The 23,977-nt window shown below is 52.1% G+C and overlaps 3 protein-coding genes across 3 annotated transcripts; all 3 read left to right on the forward strand.

Moving 5' to 3' along the window:
- The first annotated feature begins 1,490 nt into the window (after window positions 1-1,490).
- On the forward strand, window positions 1,491-3,414 carry Fut1 (fucosyltransferase 1 (H blood group)). The gene is made up of 2 exons (XM_021168774.1): window positions 1,491-1,608; window positions 2,417-3,414. Exon 2 carries the CDS (start codon window positions 2,446-2,448, stop codon window positions 3,412-3,414), a length of 969 nt encoding a protein of 322 aa, XP_021024433.1. The 5' UTR covers window positions 1,491-1,608; window positions 2,417-2,445.
- A 2,176-nt stretch (window positions 3,415-5,590) lies between these two features.
- Izumo1 (izumo sperm-egg fusion 1) lies at window positions 5,591-10,856 on the forward strand. The gene is made up of 10 exons (XM_021167999.1): window positions 5,591-5,843; window positions 6,298-6,616; window positions 6,870-6,944; window positions 7,710-7,796; window positions 8,236-8,256; window positions 8,503-8,583; window positions 8,695-8,795; window positions 9,128-9,281; window positions 9,611-9,875; window positions 10,642-10,856. The coding sequence occupies exons 2-10, from the start codon at window positions 6,373-6,375 to the stop codon at window positions 10,820-10,822; spliced, it is 1,209 nt and encodes a 402-aa protein (XP_021023658.1). The 5' UTR covers window positions 5,591-5,843; window positions 6,298-6,372; the 3' UTR covers window positions 10,823-10,856.
- A 286-nt stretch (window positions 10,857-11,142) lies between these two features.
- Window positions 11,143-23,165, forward strand: Rasip1 (Ras interacting protein 1). Its single transcript, XM_021167776.1, has 12 exons — window positions 11,143-11,207; window positions 11,383-11,523; window positions 12,005-12,669; window positions 13,735-14,090; window positions 15,799-16,452; window positions 18,423-18,460; window positions 18,627-18,778; window positions 18,876-18,991; window positions 19,999-20,242; window positions 20,482-20,654; window positions 21,786-21,933; window positions 22,758-23,165. Exons 2-12 carry the CDS (start codon window positions 11,387-11,389, stop codon window positions 22,955-22,957), a joined length of 2,883 nt encoding a protein of 960 aa, XP_021023435.1. The 5' UTR covers window positions 11,143-11,207; window positions 11,383-11,386; the 3' UTR covers window positions 22,958-23,165.
- The last annotated feature ends 812 nt before the right edge of the window (window positions 23,166-23,977 follow it).

Raw genomic sequence — 23,977 nt, forward strand, 5'->3', positions numbered from 1 at the left:
GGGAGGAGGCTGGGGTCTGGCTCTTGGGTCTGAGGGAGGAGGCTGGGGTCTGGCTCTTGGGTCTGAGGGAGGAGGCTGGGGTCTGGTTCTTGGGTACTAAGAAGGAACCCGGGGCCTCAGACTTTCTGTGTAAGCAACTGAGCTGGTGTGGTTCATCCTTTTGGAGTTTCAAGCTTCAAGGTGCTTTGGGTGGGGGTGGGGGGGGGTCTGAGGCTTTCTTTCATCATCAGGAGAGCTGTATCAGCAGTGTGTAAGAGGAATCCTCAGCCCAGCAGGTGGAAGTCTCCCAGCTGGCCACAGGCCAGTCACCCTGACCAACCCCTGCTTAGCATTCGGGCCCTGTGCTCAGCTGCTGTCCTCCCTGATGCAATCCTAGTGCTTCTTTCACCAGACAGCGTCCTGCACAGGTGCTCCTCAGATGCTTTGGGGGGTGGGGAGGATCAGGCTCTGTGACGGGGAAGAGCTGGACGGTTCCAGGCGTGCTGGGGCAGATTTCTGGGTTTCTAGGAGGAACCCTGAACAAGGACTCTTGGGAGTGAGACTGGAGCACTAACCCCTAAGCCCCAGGGGAGCATCTAAAGGGAGGAGGCTGGGGAGTGGACCTTTAGAACTGATGTGGCCCTGGGACTCTGCAGTGTGAAGAAATGATCTCATCTTGGGCTAGCCAAATGGAATTTCTGAGTCTTTTAAGGTGTCAAGGTGAGGCTGCTTCAGGCCCCGACTCCGTGCGATTAATTAATGGGCTCGGAAGGAACCATGGGAAGACCTTTGTCTCCAGCCTCACTAGAGGCCTGTCTAAAAAGAATGTTGAAAACACTCTCTCTCCTCCTTCTGGCCAGAAAAAAGTTATCTGCTGTATTTGCCAATCTAAAAAGTAACAGCTGGGCCCCGGACTTTAGGATCACCACAGAGGAGGGGCTTGGGGCGCAGACAACCTGTGGAGTGTGATGTGTAGGCGGCTACAAGTAGAGGCTCAGACTTGGGTTGAGGCAGCTGGCAAACAGGTTCTCCATCCTCCTGGGAAAGTGCAGCGGGCGGGGTACGAAAAAGGAGCAGGTGGCCAGGCTTCGCTCCGTTGGGGCGTGGCTACTCCCAGAGCATCCAGCTAAGGGAAGCAGAAGTCGCGGCACTGGAGAAGGGAACGCGCATGAAACCCGAGCCCCCCTCCCCCCGCTTTCCCCCTTTCCCCGGCTCCAGCCTTGCAGCCCGGGTGCTAGTCCCCGGGTCCATACAGAGGATACGGCAGCTTCTGGGTACCAGCTGGGCTGCCCATCGTGCAAGTCAGAAAACCCAGAAGGGACAGGGGCGCAGCGCCCCATCCACCTGGGCGGAGGAGAGGGCGCAGCGCCAGGTAGGATGTGTCTCCGCCTCCTGCTACCTGCCCTGCCCGGAGGGCGGAGGCTGTACACCTTGGAACCTTGCCTCTCTTTCTCTCTCTCCCCACGGGTCTCTGAGCCCCAGCCTTCAGTCAGTTTCAGGAAGGAAGCTTGAAGCGGAGGCCTACGGAGCCGGGGCTCCTGACCTCCAAGCGCGGCCGATGAAGGCTACATTTTAGAACTGGAAGCTCAGGTAAAAAGAATTCGCTTTCACCACCAGCAAGGAGCTCAGGTTAGTTGGCACTGGGGATGCCAGACGCCCAGGGATGAGTATCTAGGCCCCTCTAGCCCTTATCCTGTCTTCCTCAAAACATGGAAGCTACCCCAAACCTCTCCCCATTAAGAATCCCTTCCCTCCTGTCAGAGCAAGGATCTTATGGACCCAGGGAACTATCCACAGGCCTCCTTCAGGGATGCAGCTTTTGTGAGCTCTCACCTGTACTTGCAGTAGGCTTTTTAACTATGAAGCTGCCTTGGAGTCACCCAAACTTTTGTAAGTGACCCCTCTCAATAAGTTCACTAAGCCAGACATGGGCTGAATCGTTCTTGAGTATGTAACTGGTCTTTATGTAAGATAAACTGATGTTTGTTCCTGTCTCACAGGAAAAGTTATACAACATCCAGGGGCTTGCTTTTACAGTTCTAAAATCCCTTCTCTTTATCTGGTTTTCCCCTGGCTTCCAGCTATTGCCTGGGAGGCAGAATGTGCCCGTAAGATATAGGTGCACCTCAGAAGGTAGTTGAGCCCTGAGGTTTCCAGAAGGCCCCCAGATCTTCCTGTCTTGCAACCACTCATTTGCATAGCTCCTGACCTCACTGAAAATCCCGGAGCCTTAGGAGTCTCAGACTCAGACTCGGTGGCTTAATCTGTGTGTCTTCTAACTCATCTTTCCTCCCCATAGCTATGTGGACTCCCAGCCGGAAGCAGCTCTGCCTGGCATTCCTGTTGGTCTGTGTGCTCTCTGCCGGCTCCTTCTTTTTCCACCTGAATGGAGGAAACTTCTTTCAAAATGGTCTAACTCTCTCTGTCCTGTGTTCAGACTATCACCTGCTGAAGTCCCCAGTGGCCATGGTGTGCCTACCTCATCCATTGCAGACATCTAATGGCTCCCCTTCCTGTCCTGAGCAGTCCTCCTCACTCTCAGGGACTTGGACAATCACCCCAGGAGGCAGGTTTGGTAACCAGATGGGGCAGTATGCCACATTGCTGGCCCTAGCCCAGCTCAATGGTCGCCAAGCCTTCATCCAACCTGAGATGCACACCACCCTGGCCCCCGTGTTCCGAATCTCCCTGCCAGTGCTGGACCCTGAGGTGGACAGCCTCACACCTTGGCAGCACTTAGTCCTACATGACTGGATGTCAGAGGAGTACTCCCATCTGGAGGACCCATTTCTCAAGCTGTCTGGTTTCCCCTGCTCTTGGACCTTTTTCCACCATCTTCGGGAACAGATTCGTAGGGAATTCACTCTGCATGACCATCTACGGCAAGGTGCCCAGTACCTGTTGAGAGGGCTCCGTATAGGCCCGGCGGGCATCCGTCCTCAAACCTTTGTGGGTGTCCATGTGCGTCGTGGAGACTATCTGGAGGTGATGCCCAATCGCTGGAAGGGTGTGGTGGGTGACCGAGCTTACCTCCAGCAAGCCATGGACTGGTTCCGGGCCCGACACAAAGACCCCATCTTTGTGGTCACCAGCAATGGCATGGAATGGTGTTTGGAGAACATTGACACATCCCGTGGTGATGTGGTCTTCGCTGGCAATGGACAGGAGGGTACACCGGGGAAGGACTTTGCACTTCTCACACAGTGTAACCACACCATCATGACTATTGGCACCTTTGGCTTCTGGGCTGCCTACTTAGCTGGTGGAGACACAGTCTACCTTGCTAACTTCACCCTGCCAGATTCGGAGTTTCTGAAGATCTTCAGGCCTAAGGCTGCCTTCCTGCCTGAGTGGGTGGGCATCAATGCAGACTTGTCCCCACTGCAGGCTCACTTTGACCCCTGGAAGCCAGACAGTCTTTTTAGATTGGTCTGACTCATCAGGAGTCAGCCATCCATGTCTCTATGCTTTGGAGTATGTCTGTGCTAGCCCTGGAGCTGTGGGTACTCATTTCCAGACTTGCACATCAACTTGTTGGAAATGCTGGAATGCTTTACAGACACTTCAACAGGGTATCATTTTCTGATGGCAGGGGAAGCCCAAGTCAGCACTGTAAGCCACAGTCTCTTCTGACTCTTCTGGCTCGTCTTCTGGGTTAGGGAGGCAGCTGCTTCTGGGTTAGGGAGGCTGAAGAAAATCCAGACTTACCAACTGGTCTCCTGGATTTCTGGGATCATTCTAGGCTGTTTTTGAGAGCCTGGTCCAGTCCCTGTGCAACACCCTGCAGGGCCCTCTCAACATTCCAGACAGTGAAGAATTTAATGAAGGTGGATACAAAAGCTCAGTACTTCCTCACTGCTGGAAGCACAGAGTGATGCTGGAAGCATGGAGTGATGCTGGAGGCACAGAGTGATGCGAGCCTTTCTGGAGCCAGCCTCTTGTTAGAGAGATGAGAACAATTGGAGGGTGTATGAATTCTGTCCAGCTCCTTGGCCCCAGAGAAACCTGAAAGACTTTTATTTAGGGTGGGAAGAGCAAATGGCTATAAGTGGGCTGGAGGAAAGAGCCCCTGTTGAGACATATCTGTCTGGAGGCACAGGGGTCTCCTAAAAGATCTAGGAACTTTACAAAAAAAAAACAAAAAACAAAAACAAAAACAAAAAACAAAAGAGAGAGAGAGAGAAAGAGCTCAAAAGTTAAAGAGCTACACAGATTAGTCCTGGATTTAGGATCAAGGAGGTTTCTTCTTCTGAAGATGCTATTAGGGGATCTGGGATCTGTTTTCTAGAGGTAACCAGGCCTACAGAAAAGAAGGGCATACCCCTGGGCTCACAAAGTCCCCAAATCTGGCTCTGAGAAGATCCAGGGTAAAGGGTCTGAAGGTGTTCCAGAACCCAGAATCCAGAACCCTGAACCCAGCGTATGCCCCTACAGAAGCCCAGGCTTGAAACAAGGATGGGACGTTTGGCTGAGATTGGGTTTGTGTGATGCTTTTTCTTTTCTTTCTTTTTTTTTTTAAAAGATTTATTTATTATATGTAAGTACACTGTAGCTGTCTTCAGACACTCCAGAAGAGGGCGCCAGATCTCGTTGCGGATGGTTGTGAGCCATCATGTGGTTGCTGGGATTTGAACTCTGGACCTTCGGAAGAGCAGTCGGGTGCTCTTACCCACTGAGCCATCTCACCAGCCCCCTATGTGATGCTTTTTCAAGAATGGAGGAAGGTTCCTCAGATAGCATTTAATCTAACTGTATTCCCTTCCAAGAGCAACTTCTATTCTTCTCAGGGAGTTATGGGCACTTTTTCCCAAGTTGGCCTGTACAGGCTGGAGAGGGAGCTGTGAATTAAAGAGCCACATCGCCAATACTTGTATCTGATGTTTTTGGAGCTGTGTACTGCATGTGTTGAGTGTGCAACACAATAAAGGTGTGTGTGTGTGTGTGTGTGTGTGTCGACCGAGGACATTCATGTCTCGTGGATACAGCACCTACTCAGATCTGGTAACACTTGCTGCAGGAGGGCTTGTGGTCCAATTTCCTTTCTCTGAAATTTTCAGTATTGGCTACCAGACTTGTCGTATGTTTTGTCTTATTTTGAGATAATCCAGGCTGGCCTAGAATTCACTCTGTAGACCAAACTGGCCTGGAATTCGTGGCGATCTTCTTGTTTCAGTCGCCCAAGAGCTAGGACTACACATGTGGGTCACCATGCTTGGATCCAGGACTCTCCTTAACATGGTTTGAGGCAAGAAAGGAAGAATATCACTATCAACTATGTTTTCCATGTTGTGGGACAGATCATAAAGAAAGAGATGCTCCAGTGCTTTCTGGGAGTTGTAGTCCCAGTTTAGAAGACAAGCCACTTCCTGCATCTCCTTATCTGGACACCAAGGATTCCAGTCAGCCAGAGGGCATCCTGCGGAAAACCTGGGGTCTACAAAGACCTGAAAGGAGGCTAGAGCAGGTTACTGGCTTCCAATCAGGTCGGTGCTGGGAAAGTTCTACTATGGACAGCCACCCTATGACGTCACGATGGGATGGGCGGGGCCTACTTTGTTGCAGCCCAATTAAACTTGAGAGTTTGATTTCTGGGCGGGGCCTAAGAGTCAGGAAATATTTCTAAGGGAATTGGGGTCCCACACGTGGGATGTGGTCCGAGTGTTTTGTGAAGAGGGGATGACCGGTGACTCTTGGAGTCAGTAGAAAAACCCTAAATTACTCTCCCCAGTCTGACAAGGAAAACCTTACTCTTTAGTCGTGAGAAAGTATTTTAAAAAGTCCTCAGAACCTGGACTGAGCTGGGCGAAGCACTAGCGCTCGAGGGCGCGGAGTTGGAAAGCGGCTTTTAAAGGGTGTTGTTTAAGGTACTGGGGGGGCCTGAGAAGAGTCTGTCCTGAAAGGGGTCTCAGCCTTGAGGAAGAGTAGACAGGTACCCCAGAGACTGGAGGATGGCTTTGGAGGCCTGCTGAAGTTTTTCCAGGTTTAAGTATCAGCTTTAAGGATTTGGGGTTTAAAAATTTGTATTCTGAAGACCTTTTAAGTTTGGTAATATCCAAGTTGGTTACTTATTAGATAAATTGTTTATTTATTTAATTAATTTTATTAATATTTAGTTAATTAATTTTGAGACAATCTCAAGTAGGCCATGGTGGTCTTGACTTAGCCTCCAAAGTGCTGCTACAAATTTGAGGTTCGGGAGTCCAAGTTCACAACTTTGGGTCTTTGATTAGTGATATCTCCTTTTATTCGGGAATATCCCAAAGTATACCTCATATTGAGCTCTGGAATCCTCTAAGACTGATTTTGGCTTCTGTTTAGCGCCCTCCCCCCTGCCCTCGGTTTGGGGTGACAGGATCCTCTGGCAGTGCTGGCAAGCTGTGCGTTCTGGCCTTCATGGGACCGCATTTTACGCTCTTGCTGGCAGCTCTTGCCAACTACCTGTGTCCAGGGAGGCCCTGCATCAAATGTGACCAGCTTGTGACAGCTGAGCTAAAGACTTTGGAAAATACTTACCTGCGTGACCACCTGCCAAGCCTGCCAAGCGACGCTCTCAAAAATGTAATGAGGATGGTGAACTATGAAGTAAACAGCTTCGGCGAAGTCAATTCGGCTGAGGATTCCTATTTGGGGGCCGTGGGTAAAGAGGGCAGGTCAAGATGCAGACCTCGGGAGCTTGGGAGAGGAAGGGCTGGGGCTAGAAGTCCCAGTCTAGGGGTGACAGGGACTGTAGGTAGAATGAAAAAGTGGCTGGGTGTAGTAGTCCATGCCTTTATTCCTGGTATTTGGGAGGCAGAGGCGGGTCTCTTTGTCCGATGGCTTCACGGGTATTGGAGTAACTATGAGCTAGAAAAGCTGGAGTCTAGGGTTCTATGTCTGCCCTCTGCACACAGACGAGAACACACTGGAACAAGCAGTCTGGAGTTTCCTGAAGGATCTGAAGCGTATAACAGACAGCGACTTAAAAGGTAAATGTACCCAAAGATATGGGCAGATCCTCAGAAGTCATGGCTGGTGACACTTCAAACAAGTGAAGATTCATGTCTCTGCTTGGGTGCCATTGTGGCCCTGCCACTTCTTAGCCAAGTGACCCTGAGCCTGGGGCCTGGCAACTTCCTCAGCCCCCGACCGTGGAAGTCCCGACCATCTTCCTTTCTCACTGGCTGTGAGGCCCGAGGGAAGTAAGACATGCATTTTATAGCCCGATGACAGCAAGTTCGATGCTTGATCGGATTGCTCTCTTGGAAAGGGCTGGACTATGACATGCTAGCCCAGACAGGTGGGGCACACCTGCACTCCCAGCTACTCAGGAGGCTGAGGCAGGAGAATTGCTTAAACCTAAAGTTTCAGAACAGCTCAGGCAATTTAATGACATCCTTTCTAAGCAAATAAGAAAAAGAGGTGGATCTGGCTGTGGTGGTGCACGCCTTTAATCCCAGCACTGGGGAGGCAGAGGCTGCCAGATCTCTGAGTTTGAGACCAGCCTGGTCTACACGGAAAGTTCTAGGCCAGCCAGAACTCATGGTGAGAGGAGAGAGGAAAAAATTAGGGGTTGGGATGTTGGGTATGGTGGTACACGCTTGAAGATGGAGGCAGAAGGATCAGGCGTTCAAGGTCATCTTCAGCTACATAGTGAGTCTGAAGCCACTTATAGTACCTGTAGTGTAGGGAATCTAGACTGCACCTCGCCTCTGAGTGTCGGGGGCATCTCTTCTGGCTCTGTTTCCTCCTAGGAGAGCTCTTTATAAAGGAACTATTGTGGATGCTTCAACATCAAAAGGACATCTATAACAATCTTGCTAGACAGTTCCAAAAGGAAGGTGAGGGAAGGTGGAGGCGCAGGACACACCCACTGCCACCACTGGCTTCCTTAACTCCGCCTTCACTCAGCCCTCAGGAGCACCGCCCCCAGGTCCTTCCCTCCCTGCCCAACAGCTCCTAAATCGCAGACCTTTTCGTTCCACATCCACTCCTCCCTCTGGGGCTTGGTAGCAAAGCCTGTCATTCCAGCACTTGGAAGACTGAGGCAGGAGAATTGCAAGTTTGAGTCCACCTTGGGTTTAATGCCTACAGGCTGAGCCTACCCCTGTGAGTGAGTATAGGACTTGATGGGTGGAGGCAGGAAGTGGGGAGCTCCAGGTCCTCTTTGTCCACAGCAAGTTTGAGACTAGCCTGGGCTATGCGAGACTCCTTTCTAAAAGCAAAAATAAATCTGATTTTCTTTCTCTTTCCCTCCGTCCTTTCTCACTTTGGAGGCAGTTCTTTGTCCCAACAAATGCGGTAAGTCCAATACGCATAACCTGTTCTTATTTCTCCATGGGCCTCCCTTCTGACCAGTCCTTGGACCTCCAGCACTTTCTCCAACTTGGGTTTCTTAGATAGTGAGCAGTGTTGTAGTTGCTCCCCTTCAGCAGGGTACTAACAATCTAGATACTGCAGACAGCTGCCCAGCCCTTGACCTGGACAAATTCTCTGTTCAGCCCTCTCTCTGAGAGGGAGAATACAACTTCAACCTTTGCCCTTTAGGAGTGATGTCGCAGACTTTGATCTGGTGTCATAAGTGCGAAAAGCAATTGCATCTTTGTCGGAAATCCCTAGATTGTGGAGGTGAGGATGCCACCCAGCATAAGAGCCCAGTGTGAGAGGGGGACAGGGCCTATAAGAGGCAGCTGCAGCAAGGCTCCTGCAGAAGTAGCTGCAGCTCCCTCTTTTGCACAGAGCGCCACATAGAGGTACATCGCTCGGAAGACCTGGTCCTGGACTGTCTGCTCAGTTGGCATCATGCTTCTAAGGGACTTACAGATTACAGTTTTTACAGGGTGGGAACATCCAACTCCCTTGATCCTAAGTCTGTTAGACCCGTATGAGCCCCTGTGTCACCTGCCCTGAACCAGGCCTTCACGGCCTGTTAGAGGTATCCTCTAATGATCCTTAGAGAAATCCCATACCCTGACCAGGGACTCGCTGTTGCCAGCCACAATCCTGTGGATGGCAGCCAGTCTAGGATGCCTCCTGTCAGGATTAGGGAGGTCAGAAGTCCTGATTCCTTCTTCCCCTGCACCCCAGGCCCCATGTCCTTCTCACCCTGTACTCCCCACCTCCCAGTTCCCAAATTCCCCAGGCCTCTGTGACTCCTTGAGCTTGGGTCTAGGTTTGGGAGAACAATTCTGAGACCTTGATTGCCAAGGGGAAAGAACCTTATCTGACCAAGTCGATGGTGGGTCCAGAGGATGCTGGCAACTACCGCTGTGTGCTGGATACCATCAACCAAGGTCATGCCACCGTCATCCGCTATGATGTCACAGGTCAGTCTGGGGTGTTGGAAAAGTGGCATTCGGGATGGGAGAAGCTCTGGAGGTGTGGCCTCGTCCACGGGACCAGATTTACTTTGGGCATGGCCTTGTTATTGGGTTTGTGGCTTTGGCTATAAACAGGGTCTGTGATGAGAGGTGTGGCTTCCCTTAGAAGGCGTGTTTTCTGGTCTTAGAGGTATGGTTTCCTGCCTAACTGGGTTGTCTTAGGCTTCAGTTGGACTTACTGGGGTGTGCCCACCCACTAGAGAAGGCTAGGGTTTTGGGGTAGGCTTGCAGTTATTGGCTGCTGCCAGGACTGCCCTATGGTTCTCCTTTGTCAGTATTGCCCCCAAGGCCTTCAGAGGAAAACCAACCACCGAACATCATAACCCAAGAGGAACAAGAGACTCCTGACCAGGTGACTCCACAGATACCACCAGGGCAGGAGCCAGAGTCGGACCTGCACCACCCGGAGCTGCACCACCCGGAGCTCTACCCGGAGCTCACACCTACAGTCGCTCAAAATCCAGAGAAAAAAATGAAAACCCGCCTCTTAATACTGTTGACCCTTGGCTTTGTGGTTCTTGTGGCCAGCATCATTATCTCGTGAGCTGCTCACCAGGAAACTTGAAGGGAGGGTGGGCCTTAGATAAAGTGGACTTGGGTGAAGGGAAGAGATGCAGGTGCAGTGGAGGAAAAGCAGGAACGAGACGAGCTTTGAAAGGAGCATGTCTTGATAGAGGAGTTGGGGGTCTGGGTAAGAGGGGGGCTTGAAGACAGAGGCAGGCTTGATGGAGCTGGTGGAGAGGAGGGCTTGGTGAAGGGGAGTGGCTTGATGGAGGACTGAAGTCTTGGCTATGGAGAGATTTTTTTTTTTTTTTTAGATTTATTTATTTATTATATGTAAGTACACTGTAGCTGTCTTCAGACACTCCAGAAGAGGGTGCCAGATCTCATTACGGATGGTTGTGAGCCACCATGTGGTTGCTGGGATTTGAACTCTGGACCTTCAGAAGAGCAGTCGGGTGCTCTTACCCACTGAGCCATCTCACCAGCCCGAGAGATTTTATAGAAGGGTGCAGACAAGGGCTTGGATGGATGAATGGATGGATGGGGCTTCAATGAAAGGGAACGGCCTTGTGGAGGGAAGTGATTTGGAGTGGGTCGGGCCTGGGTGGAGGGAGGGCTTCCTACAATCCAGTGCTGGCAAAGGACAGGAAGCTCCTGGGCACCTTCCTTTGGGGCTCACTTAGGAGGACAAGGCTTATATAAACTGTTAAGTGAGGCTGGGGGGTGGGGGCGGTTCAGGAAAGTGTGTACTTCACTCGACCTGTGACCTAATGTGGTTCTGTGCACCTGTGCCCTGCCCCAGGGTACTTCACTTTAGGAAAGTCAGCGCTAAATTGAAGAATGCAAGTGATGAAGTCAAAACCCCCGTGACAAGATCCAAGTCAGAGCTGAGTTTGTCCCAACAGATGGGACTGAAGAAGGCCTCTCAGGCAGATTTCAACTCCGACTACTCTGGAGATAAGAGCGAGGCGACCGAAAACTAATAAAGAGTTGTATTTGACTTACTTTTGGGGACTGGTTCTGACTTCTGGCTCCAAGAGAGGAGATCTGGATGTGCCCTCCCCCGCCCCCATCTGAGGGGGTTGTAGCTGGAACATGGGACCTCCCTTTCTAGGTGGCCCATGAGTGAGTGGTGGGCCCAGAATCAAGGCACAGGCCAGGGCCAGCCCTGCCTCATCTCCTCCCCCAGGCCTGGTCTCCTCACAGGACGCCCCCTCCCCGCTCTTCCTGCCGGGTTTCCTCTTGCCTTTTCCTGTCCCCCACCCAGTGCTGGGAGCTTGGGCAGAGGAAAACACTTTACAGAGGGATTGGGACTTAACGGAGGCCAACGGCACCAGGGCCTCCGGGTGCTACGGGACCCGAAGCAGGGTAAGAGCCACAACAATGACTCCACCCATCCTGGGACCTAGGAGCTCATTTCTTTACCCCTCTTACTCCCTGGGATTCAGGAACCAGAACTGATTCTCTCTTCCGTAGCTCCCCACTCCACCCCACCCCACCCGACTGTGGCCTTAGGACTTGGGGCCTTCCCCTCTTCCCTTAGGGCCATGCTATCTGGTGAACGAAAGGAGGGCGGAAGCCCCCGCTTCGGGAAGCTCCATCTTCCAGTGGGCCTGTGGATCAATTCCCCAAGGAAACAGCTCGCCAAACTGGGGCGGCGCTGGCCCAGCGCTGCCTCTGTCAAGTAAGTGGTCAACCTCTATGGTATGCCTGCCATTTGTCCCTGTTTAATCACTGAGTCATGCCAGGGACCCTACAAAAGTGGGCAGTGGTTCCTGCCCTAAATAGACAAGCGAGCTGAGGGGTGACAGTGGAACACAGTGACGTCGAGGCACAGGGAGAGAAGAAGTGGGCACTGGGATGGAACACAGTACACATCCCCTCTCTCTGTTCACCAAGGGTCATATCTTTATTAATTTTATTACTTATCTCTCTTATCTCCATTCTTCCCACCGCACACCACCATCTTGGTTTTCTGCCCCCACCCCTGTGTCCCTTTTCTTTGGTTCTTTGTCTCTGACTCTTGAGTTTCTGTCCCTCCCCCTTTCTCGGTTTCTCTGTGTCTTTGGCCCCTCTTTCGGGGCACTTTATCTCTGGGTGTCTCTCTGTGTCTCTGTCTCTGAGTCTCTCTTCTGGGTTCTCTCTGCCCACTTCTTTCTCCTCAGGTCCTCGTCCTCCGACACGGGGAGCCGCAGCAGCGAGCCCCTGCCGCCGCCGCCGCCGCCGCACGTGGAGCTGCGGCGCGTAGGTGCGGTGAAGGCGGCGGGGGGAGCGTCGGGCAGCCGAGCCAAGCGCATCTCGCAGCTGTTTCGGGGCTCGGGGGCCGGCGGCGCCGGGGGTCCTGGCACGCCTGGGGGCGCGCAGCGCTGGGCCAGCGAGAAGAAGCTGCCTGAACTGGCGGCGGGTGTAGCTCCGGAGCCCCCGTTGCCCACGCGTGCCGCGGTGCCCCCGGGAGTGCTCAAGATCTTCGCTGCTGGGCTGGCGTCGGGCGCCAACTACAAGAGCGTGCTGGCTACGGAGCGATCCACCGCGCGCGAGCTGGTGGCGGAGGCGCTGGAGCGCTACGGGCTGACGGGCGGCCGCGGAGCGGGCGACAGCGGCTGCGTGGACGCCTACGCGCTTTGCGACGCTCTGGGCCGGCCCGCGGTCGGCGTGGGCGGAGGCGAGTGGCGTGCGGAGCACCTGCGGGTGTTGGCCGACGCGGAGCGCCCTCTGCTGGTGCAGGACCTGTGGCGCGCCCGTCCGGGCTGGGCGCGGCGCTTTGAGCTGCGCGGCCGCGAGGAGGCTCGACGGCTGGAGCAGGAGGCCTTCGGGGCTGCGGATGCAGACGGTCAGCCTGGGAAGGGCACAGAGACGTGGGGCGGGACTTAGGGGGCAGTAAGATGACTAGGCCCTGGGCGGGAGGTGATGGGGACGTGGCTTACAGGGAGAGGAGGCGGGGCCTGCATGATAAAAGGCAGGGATCTGGGTGAGAGGTATTGAGGGACGGCTCTGGGAGGTTCTGGTGGCGGGGCACACAGAGTGGGAAGACTCTGGACTGGATGTGCTGGAGTGGGGTGTAACTGGAGGGGAGCAGAGCCAGCAGGACAAAACTGGTGGTGCCATTCTGGGGCGGAACTTACAGGCCGGATAAGGGCAGTAGCATGGTTAAGGGGAGTAACCTACATGATATATCTTTTATTACTTCACCTTTGGGGTATAGCTTATTTTATTTTAACCAAGACAGGGTTGAAGTTCTAGGTGAAGGTTCAGTGGAATAACGTATATAAATGGCATAGCACATACTTAATAGAGAATAGGGAGGGCTAGAGAGTTGGTTCAGCGGTTAAGAGTGCTGGCTTGCTCTTTCACAGGACCCTGGTTCAGTTCCTAGCACCCACATGACAACTCACAACTGTCCTTAACTCCGCTACTAGGGGATCTGACATCTTCCCGTAGATATAGATGTAGGCTAAACACCAATAACCACTCAAAAGAATGACAATTATTGTCATCTCTTCTCTCTCAAGGGAAAAAAAAAAAAAAAAAAAAAAAAAACACCTTTTCTGAGCACACATTTCGAGCCACACATTTTTGATCTCTGGTGTCCACGGACAGATGAAGTGGAATCTTTTTTTCCCTCTTGGTGGAAAAACATGTTTATTCGTTAAGCTTCTTTCAGTAGGGAACTTTCTGTGTGTCTATAGACTTCTAGAAAACATTGTTAGGAAGGAATCATTGTTTGCATCTCCCCAGCGGCAGTTCTCACTGCTAATGCCTGGGCCAGTCGCTGACACATAGTGATTGCTCCTAAAGGCATGTTAAAAGAATGAATTTCTCAGCTGACAACGCTAAGTTGGAGTCAGGCAAAACCAATGTCTAGAGTTAATAGTCTGTGTTCCTCGTCTCCCCACAGGCACAAACGCCCCATCTTGGCGGACTCAGAAGAATAGGTCTCGGGCAGCATCTGGCGGGGCAGCTCTGGCCAGTCCTGGTCCAGGATCAGGATCGGGGACCCCCACTGGGTCCGGGGGCAAGGAGCGATCTGAAAATTTGTCCCTGCGTCGAAGCGTGTCTGAGCTGAGTCTACAGGGGCGGAGGCGAAGGCAGCAGGAACGCAGGCAGCAGGCCCTTAGCATGGCCCCAGGGGCAGCTGATGCGCAGATGGTACCAACGGACCCTGGAGACTTCGATCAGTTGACTCAGTGCCTCATTCAGGCACCCAGCAACCGTCCCTACTTCCTTCTGCTCCAGGGCTACCAGGATGCTCAGGTTAGCACTATCTCCCCTACTCATAGAGCCACATCAGAAGAAACTACAACACCCAGAATGCCCTGGGATGAGGGGCCCTCTCCAGTATAATGGCAGTTCCCACAGGGTTCCCAAGTAGGAAGCAGCACGGTGGGAGCTGAGGTGGAGTGCAGATGCAAAGATCCCATTTGGGGGTGGTGGTACAGTGAATGTTTCCTTCCATTCAGAGTTGGAAGAAAACATGGTCTTGGTCAGAGGCCAGTCCATTGTCAGAAGGACATCCCTAGCTAACATCCGTTTCTTGAAGGAAAGTCTGTGTCCTAGGTCAGGGAAATTGTTGTTTGGTACCTAGATCCTTGTTCTGGAAATGGTGGCTTTCTTGATGGGAGAAATAGACTAATCCATCTATAAAGGTTCACGTGGAAACCACCTGACCGCTTGTTTATGGAGGCTGGGAGGCACTGAAACCTGAATGCATTTTTTTGTTTGTAGTTTTGAGGATTGAACCCAGGCCCTCACATGAGCTAAGCAGGTGCTCTATCCGGGAGCAAAGCTCCCAACCCTCATTGCTGGGTTCTAGACAGGCATGGACTTCGGAATCGTTCTTGCAGCTGTTTTATGTAGAGACGGGAGATCGGGGCAGATCCTCCTGCATCAGCCTCCCGAGTAGCTGGCACGGCATAGCTGCACCATTGGCCATGTTTCTGTGTATTACATATTCGAGTGTCACTAAAACACAAGCAGTAGGTTTATGTTAGAAAGGGCACCAGATGGTGTATCCATTTTTAAAGATGGAGGCGAGCCCACTTTTAGACCATGGTCTTCTGCAGTTTATCTTTCCATTCAGTGGCTCAAATACGGCATGTAGAAAGGGGCCCTCTTTGAAGCATCTATAAACATTTCTAAAAGAGCTGCTGTCTCTGTGGAGGTCACTGGATAGCTACTTTGGGATGGGGATATTGAGAGCTTCCATTAATTGACAGGGGGAATCTTTGAACTCCATCCTGAGTCAAGGATGAGTCGACTGTAGACAGTCTGTTGGAGAGGGGGGCTCTCCTTGGAAGTGCACACTCATTGGATGGTGATAATGGGATCCCGTTGGTCCATGGGATGTGTCCATAAAGACATCCATTCATTGCTTGCTTTGGGATGATTCCAAGACAAACTGTCACCGGATAGGAAAATACACTGGAGAATTGACAAGTGGGGCTCTGGGGTGATGGTGCAGAGCATTTTAGGAAGGCGGTAGGATGTCTGTGGAAGCCTCTGTCCTTGGAACTGCATGGTACAGAAGAGTCCACTAAAGGAACTGAAGCGTTCATTCAAAAGGGTTGAGAAAGCGATTGACAGGAGAACACTGAGGAGAAACTGTTTGGAAATCTCTCTCTCTCTCTCTCTTGCCAGTAGAGGCCATGCAAATGGGCGGGAGTTATATCCCCAGAGCCCACATGGTGGAAGGAGAAAACCGATTCACAAGTTACCTTTTGACCTCTACATGAATGCTATGGTGCTGCCCTTCCCCGTAAACCTCCCACCCACCCACCCACCAATAGGAGGGAACCACAAATTGTTTTGGCAAAGGATGCTCAAAGAGCCCGTTGAGAACCCAGGAGATATCCTGGAGGTTATCACCATTTGGAGGCGATGTGGGGTGAAAGAGTCTAGTGTGGGTGATGGATGCTGTTTGGACGCATCCATCCCCGCAGCAGCAACTTCTGCTTCACTCTAGGACTTCGTGGTGTATGTCATGACACGAGAGCAGCATGTGTTCGGCCGGGGTGGGCCCTCGTCGTCCCGCGGGGGATCCCCAGCCCCATATGTGGACACCTTCCTCAACGCCCCAGACATCCTGCCTCGACATTGCACGGTGCGCGCGGGCCCAGAGCCCCCGGCCTTGGTGCGCCCATCCCGGGGCGCCCCCGTCACACACAATGGCTGTCTTTTGCTGCGGGAGGCAGAGCTGCACCCCGGAGACCTGTTAGGCCTAGGAGAGCATTTCCTGTTCATGTACAAGGACCCCCGCTCCGGGGGTTCTGGGCCCGCTCGGCCATCTTGGCTGCCTGCGCGCCCCGGGGCCGCGCCACCCGGACCGGGCTGGGCCTTTTCTTGTCGTTTGTGTGGCCGTGGCCTGCAGGAGCGCGGCGAGGCGCTGGCTGCCTACCTGGATGGCCGCGAGCCGGTGCTGCGGTTCAGACCACGAGAGGAAGAGGCGCTGTTGGGCGAGATCGTGAGAGCTGCAGCCTCGGGCGCAGGGGACCTGCCCCCGCTCGGGCCAGCCACTCTGCTGGCACTGTGTGTGCAGCATTCTGCGAGGGAGCTGGAGCTGGGCCACCTGCCTCGCTTGCTGGGCCGCCTGGCCCGGCTCATCAAAGAAGCCGTTTGGGTGAGCATCCCCTTGTCCTACAAGTCTTCCGGTTGCCCCCTCTCTTTTCCATCACCCACCTGCGTCACAGGTCCTTTCTGCCATATTCCTGCCCTCTCCTATAAGTTTTCCACAGTTTCTCTTCTACATCAACCAGCTAGCTCCCTGTTCAAGCCTCAGGCAAGAAGAAACTGGTTTTTTTGTTTGTTTGTTTGTTTTTTGTTTTCCCATTATGCTTTGAGATGGGCTGAGCTAATACACATATAGGGTTCAGGGACAGTGGATCCATCCACTGTGCCTCAAGAAGTAACTATTTTTAGATGTCTAGATTTGTTTAGTAGTACGTAGGATGGAACCCAGATCTCTTCGTTTGCCAGGCAGGTGCTCTACTGCTGAGACACCTTCCCAGTCTCTCACTGAAGGATTCTAGTGCTGAGCCGAGCCTGTCCCTCAGGGATTCTAGAGAGGTACTGCACTGCTAAGCCACATCCCAGCCCTCTTTTTAGTTTTTATTTTGAGAAAAGGTTTCACTCAGTTGCCCAGGCTGACCTTGAACTTGAGATCTTCCCGCCTCTGCATTTGGAGCTGTGGAATCGTGGAGGAAAACCACTCTGGAATGTGGGAGGAGGTGCCACGCCACTGGCCGGAAGCTAGAGAAGCTAGGAGGGGCCATTGTGGGGCTTGAGTTGGCCAGCTCTTTGGACATGGAACTTGGAACAGTAAAATGAACACCCCCCCCCCCCTCCAGGAGGATCCGTCGACACTGTATAAGTGACTGGAAGGAATAACCCAGAGTGAGAGGGGACAGTCTCATTGAGTGAGGTCCTAGAGGGGTCAGAGACTTTCTTGGTAGTAAGAAGAAACTCCACTTGAGCAGAAGGGAAGGAAGTGAATATATTACTTGGGACTGTAGGGTTGGAATGGGAGGACTATGCCTGGTGGCACAGAGCTGTCATCCCACCCACAAACGAGGGTGAGACAGGAGGATTACAAGCTCAAGAGACAGAGAAAGGTTAAGACCGGTACCTGGGCAACTTAATTAGACACTGTCTCAAAAGAAGAAGCTAAAAGGCACCAGGTGGTGGTGGCCCATCGCCTTTAATCCCAGCACTCAGGAGGCAGAGGCAAGTGGAGCTCTGGGAGTTCAAGACCAGCCTGGTCTACAGAGTGGGTTCCAGGACAGCCAGGGCTACACAGAGAAGCTATGGTTTTAAATTTTTTTTATTTTTTATTTTAATTTTTTGAAAGAAGTTATGTTTTGAAACAAGCAAACAAACAACCAACAGCAGAAATCAACCAAACAGAAAAACATAAAACCACAAAGGTCAATGGCCGGAAGCTGGATGTGTGTGGCAGAATTTTGTGACTGGAGGAGACAAGGCTAGGAGGCGGGCACTAAATTGGGAGCCAATGCTAATAGAAGTCTTAAGAACAAAAAGGTGTGTGTGTGTTTCTGTGGTGTGTGTGTGTCTGTGTCTGTGTGTGTGTGTGGTGTGTGGTGTGTATGTGTCTGTGTGTGCATGTGTGTGTGGTGTGTATGTGTCTGTGTGTGTGTGTGTGTGTAACTGGGAAGATGACTAAGGGATAAAGTGCTTGTCTTGTAAGCCCGAGAACCCAGGTAAAAGCTGGGAAGACATGGCAACCACCTGTCATCCCAGCACCCAGGGAGCCTCGACAGCCTTCCCTGGAGCCAACTGGCTTGCTAGCTAGCTGGAATTAACAGGTTCAAATACAGGGACAGCCTCTACCTCAGTAAAGCAGAGAGTCAACAAGGAAGATGCCAGCATCAACACCAGGCCTCCATATACCTGTGCACCCACACATATGCAAACACGGAGCCAGCTCTGCAACATGCATGCGCACACAGAGACACATGTATGAGCGTACACCCGCTTGTGCTCAAGAAAGGTCCATTTAGGCAAACTAATTTGTGTAGCTTTGATCCCCTACACCCAGCCTCTCACATTGATTTTTATCTTACTGTTCTACAGGAAAAAATTAAAGAAATTGGAGACCGCCAGCCAGAGAAGTAAGAGAAAGCTGGGGTGTACAGATCTGGAGAGTCACAGGGTTGGGTGGGAAGCTCAGCTCTCCCATGGTGCTTTAGTGCACGTTCTGTGACTTCCTGGGTGGGGGAAAACTCAGACCTTGAAGTCTGGTCTTTGTATTGAGAGTCCCCCCTCTTCTTCCCTTAGCCACCCAGAGGGAGTTCCCGAGGTGCCTCTGACCCCTGAGGCTGTGTCTGTGGAGCTGCGACCACTCATACTATGGATGGCCAACACCACAGAGCTGTTGAGCTTTGTACAGGAGAAAGTGCTAGAGATGGAGAAGGAGGCTGACCAGGAGGGTGAGCTGAGGTCCCGGGCCCACTCTGTCCCGCTGTCATACCCTGAGCCTAGAAACCTAGGCTCTAGCAGCCAGCGTGTTTCCCCTCTCATCCCCAGGCCTGTCCTCGGACCCACAGCTCTGCAATGACTTGGAACTGTGTGATGAGGCCTTGGCCCTCCTGGATGAGGTCATCATGTGTACTTTCCAGCAGTCGGTCTACTACCTCACCAAGGTACTGCTTCCCTCCCGAAATACTCTCGCTTTCCACCTAACTGACATTGTGCTGCTCTGACGTCACTTCCTTCTCCTTGGAGTCACTTCTCATTTCACCATAGCACCTTGCTCTTATCACACTATTTCCTGTTTGGGCTGACATCACTTCCTTTCTGGCTCATTTTTCTGTCTTGGCTCTCCTATGTCTTGTCCAACTGAATTGATCTCTGTATCAGTCACCTTTTTTTTTTTTTTTTTTTTTTTAAAGCTTACACTGGTGAAGTTGACTGCTGAGTTTTGTGTGTTTGCTCATACCACTTCCTGCATCTGACTTCACTTCCCTTTTCTGATCCTTGGTCCTTTTCTTTTTTTCACTGGAATATTCTTGTGGGGCTTGGTTTCCCCTCTACCACCGTTGACCTTCCTATTTGCAGGTTGGGTTTTGATTATGGTTACTGGATTCTCTTATCTGTAAAATAAGAGGGACTCTCCCAAAACATACCATGTGTATGACCCGGGAGTGGCCCTGCTTGTGAAACCCTTTCCTCTGAGGGTTTACTTCTTATGTGGTCTTTGACGTTTTTTCTGTCATCACCTTTGTTTCCTGTCCTTGGATTGCTCGAACTTCCCTTGGCTGACTGCCACCCAACTCCTACTTCTGGACTCTCCATTCTTTTAATTTCCTTTGGAAATTCTGCTCAAACGTTTCCTTGACCGAAGAAGGTCCTTTTTTTGTTTAGGGGCTTGCCCTACATGAGCTGCCTCTCTGTGAGAACTACAGATTATATAATGCACAAGAGATGCTCTCAAGATACCTAAGATACTTTCCCAAAAACATTTCTCAGGACAGATTCTTCCAGGGAGCCTAATACCTGCTAGAAATTCACCGCCGAAATAGGGGTTTGATCAGGGAGCCACCTGGGAATGGTGTAAAATGGACTACATTTCCCAGAAGCCCTTGATGGAATTCCTCATCGTCTTTATTGACTGTCACTCTCTGGTTGTTGCCTCTGTTTCCTTCCCCAGACTCTTTATTCAACACTGCCAGCTCTCCTGGACAGTAACCCTTTCACAGCTGGAGCAGAGCTGCCAGGGCCTGGTGCGGAGCTGGAGGCCATGCCGCCTGGGCTCAGGCCTACTCTGGGTGTGTTCCAGGCAGCTCTAGAACTGACCAGTCAGTGCGAGCTGCATCCCGACCTCGTGTCCCAGACTTTTGGCTATTTGTTCTTCTTCTCCAACGCATCCCTTCTCAACTCACTGATGGAACGAGGTGAGGGTTGGGAGGGTTGGGAGTAGCCAGGAGCTATCCAGACCTAATCCAGGCAGACATAAGCCAGGCTTCAGGCTTCAGCCTGAAGGGGACTTCCCCTAGGCTTCATGGAGCAGCTTACGGACTGACTACCCCACCCTGACTCCAGCTCAGCTCCACCATCTCCTGGCTTCAAAGCCACCCAATGGCTTTGCCTGGGAAGTAGCTTCATTCAACGCCTCCCATTTCTTCCTACACAGGTCAAGGCCGACCTTTCTATCAATGGTCTCGAGCCGTCCAAATCAGAACCAACTTGGACCTTGTGTTGGATTGGCTTCAGGGAGCCGGGCTGGGTGACATTGCCGCTGAGTTCTTCCGGAAACTCTCCATTGCTGTGAACCTGCTCTGTGTGCCCCGCACCTCCCTGCTCAAGGTGACTCTTTTTTTTTTTTTAAGATTTATTTATTTATTTATTATATGTAAGTACACTGTAGCTGTCTTCAGACGTTCCAGAAGAGGGCATCAGATCTCTTTACGGATGGTTTTGAGCCACCATGTGGTTGCTGGGATTTGAACTCAGGACCTTTGGAAGAGCAGTCAGTGTTCTTACCTGCTGCGCCATCTCACCAGCCCTCAAGGTGAATCTCTATCCCAGCTCTGTGTATTCAGCCTCTCTGTGACCCCGAGTCATCTCCAGCCTGTGAGATGACTTAGACACCCTGACGGGCCACTGGCAGCCGCAGAAGTCGGTGTCAAGGGTGACTGAACATGGATGCTGACTGCTTCTGACTCCGAACTTGCTAGAAATAGTTTTCTATGCTCCATTTCTTAGATGCGTTGAGTCAGAATTCTGGTTTGAGACAGAGGAAAATGCTGGTTATCATTCGTTGGTTGCATGATGGGAACTGTGATGATAATGTCAACAAACACCCCCATTCAAAGTAGATTAGCCATAGTTTTCTTCAGATGAGAAAACTGAATCAGGTAGCTCACATTTTTTTTTTTTTTTTTAAATCTTGCTGTGTAGCTCTGGTTGACCTGGAATTCACTAGTCTGGCCTTGAGCTCACAAATGAGTCACCTACTCCTGTCTTCTGAGTGGTCACAAGCACACTAGACCTCTACTTTTGTCTGCACGTGTGTATATATGTCCACCATGTCCATGACGTGGCAGAAGTGGAGGGCAGCTCTTCTGAAACGGGACTTACAGGCCACGTAGGTGCTGGGAAGCAGACCAGTTCTCAGCCAGGTCCTCTGCAAGAGCAGCAATTGTTCTTAACTGCTAAGCCTTCACCCCAGGCCCTTCACTTCACTGATTTCTATCTTATTACAGTATTGGGGATTGAACCCAGAGAGTTGCACATGCCAGGCAAACACTGCCGCCGACCTGCATCTCCAGACCCCTTTTTACTTTTTAATCTTGAGATAAGAGTTCCACCATGTTTCCCAACCTGGCCTTGTACTTTGAATCCTCTTGCCTCAACCTCCTAAGAAACTGGGATGGCTGGTCTGCCCTATGGGGCCCAGCTGTGACCACAGACGTCTAACTTGGGGACTTCCCCTAGGCTTCATGGAGCAGCTTACGGACTGACTACCCCACCCTGACTCCAGCTCAGCTCCACCATCTCCTCAGCCACTACCAGTTGGGTCCTGGCCGTGGACCCCCACCAGCCTGGGACCCACCACCTGCAGAGCGGGATGCTGTGGACACAGGTGTGCAGAACCGGGCTAACGAACATTGAGATGGCTTCTTTACTTGAGACCTAAGAGTCCCTGTTCCCAGCCCTTCCCACTTTCTCACCCAGGATTCTGGGTGAGAATCTGGACCGTTTCAGTTCCCAGGGTTCAGACGCCCTCTCTGAAGGGCTTAAAGACTGGCTGCAATTGTAACAGTAGCAGGGCTTGCTTACTTTGCGGTCCCCTTCAGTAAGTTAAGAAGAGTTCAAACATTTCATTGGTTTTTACTTAGACTTAATCTCCTAGCCTCGTCTCTCCACATCTCTAGCCCCAACCCAACTAACAGAGGGATAGGTTTCTCAGTCCTCAGAAATCTCCCAAGATTCCCCAGCCCATCCTCAAGGTTCCAGGGGACCTGGGACCCTATTTTCCTGGTAATGGGCCTTTTTCCCCTAGTCTTCTTGGCTTTTCAAGATAAGATTTCTCTCTATAGCCCTGGCTGACTTGTAACTCTGTAGATCAGGCTGGCCTCGAACTCAAAGAGATCCACCTGCCTCTGCCTCCAGAGTGCGGGGATTATGTGTCACCTCCTTGGCATCACCCCCCCAGCCCCCCCCCCCCCCCCAGGGGGGACTAAACTGAGTCTCAATATGTAACCCAAGCTCTTCTGCTCCCTCATCCCCCCCCCAGCCCCCCCCCCCACCGTTATAGCTAAAATTCCCGTCATTCTTTGGAACACAGGGAACCCCGTTACATCCTGGAATTTGTAGGGTTTTTTTTTTTTTTCCTTACTTAAAGAGATAGATGGACCACCTCACACTCATGCTGAGTTTTTAATTCGGTTTTCCTCGTACTCACAGGGGATATCTTTGAAAGTTTTTCCTCGCACCCTCCTCTCATCCTGCCCCTGGGCAGCTCACGCCTGCGCCTCACCGGCCCTGTGACAGATGACGCATTGCACAGAGAACTGCGCCGGCTCCGTCGCCTCCTCTGGGATCTTGAACAGCAGGAGCTGCCAGCCAATCATCGCCATGGACCCCCGGTGGCTTCGACACCTTGAAAACCAATGAGAGAGGAACGCGCGCAGCTTGAAACTGCATCGGTTCTTAAAAGGGAGCCCGCCTGGACGTAGAGCATTTTGGGAGTTGTAGTTTTCCCCGCGTAGACCGCTGAGAGTTTGAGTTGTTGGGTTGGTAGACGATGGGACAATGGGAAGATGGGCTTGGGATGTGAATGCCAAGAAGTAATAAAAGTATCTGTGGTATTGACCTCACTTGTCAAGACTTGGGGGCCTTAGCAAAGATTGTTTTTTAAGGTGCCAGGGACTGTGCTTGGAACGTTGGGCGGCTGCCGAGTTTGGGGAGATATTTCTAGCCATGGCCTCAGCTTGCCCTCTAGCACGAAATGTGACCCTGGAGTACTGAGCACTGCCACACAACTCGGAACACAGCCCGGACCATGTTCTTCTGAGTATCAGACCCCGTGTACTACCAGTGAGAACAGGTCACCACCATCTCCCTCTTACCCACAAAGTCCAAACTTTAGCTTTCTACCCCCAGTCCTTCCGATGCTGTCTGCCTACTGTGCACACCGCTGACTTCCAACACCCAGCACCTCTCGGGAACTAGTCCTATTCCATTAGATCTAAGAATGCAAGCCTCAGCTCTCCTCCCCCATGCCAGAGGCCTAAGACTCAATCCGCCACCCTCAGACCTAGAGTCCTGACTTCTGCCCCCTTCCTTTTTAGAACTAGGAGTCTGGGCCTCATGTTTGAACTTTCCCCTCCTCTGAACTTGACTCCTACTGCTGTGTCAGGAAAAAAGAACCAACAGGTGGCACCTGCCTGCCGGCAGGGTCTGAACACGACCACCTGCCGCTGTTGCTCACCCGGGTCCCTCTCTCTGCACCTGTTCCTGTCTGTCGCCAGTGACCGCTCCACCCAACCCACAGCTCGGGACTCGGGGGGAGGAGATAGTAAGGGAACCCTCGAAGTGAGCCTGGCCGCAGTCCTCGCGGCGTGTGTGTCCCGCCCCTTTTCTGGGTCCTAGCAGGGCTTCTGATCCGAGGCTCGCTCTCTTGG

This window comes from Mus caroli, chromosome 7, assembly GCF_900094665.2.
Source record: "Mus caroli chromosome 7, CAROLI_EIJ_v1.1, whole genome shotgun sequence".
Classification (NCBI taxonomy): Eukaryota; Metazoa; Chordata; class Mammalia; order Rodentia; family Muridae; genus Mus; species Mus caroli.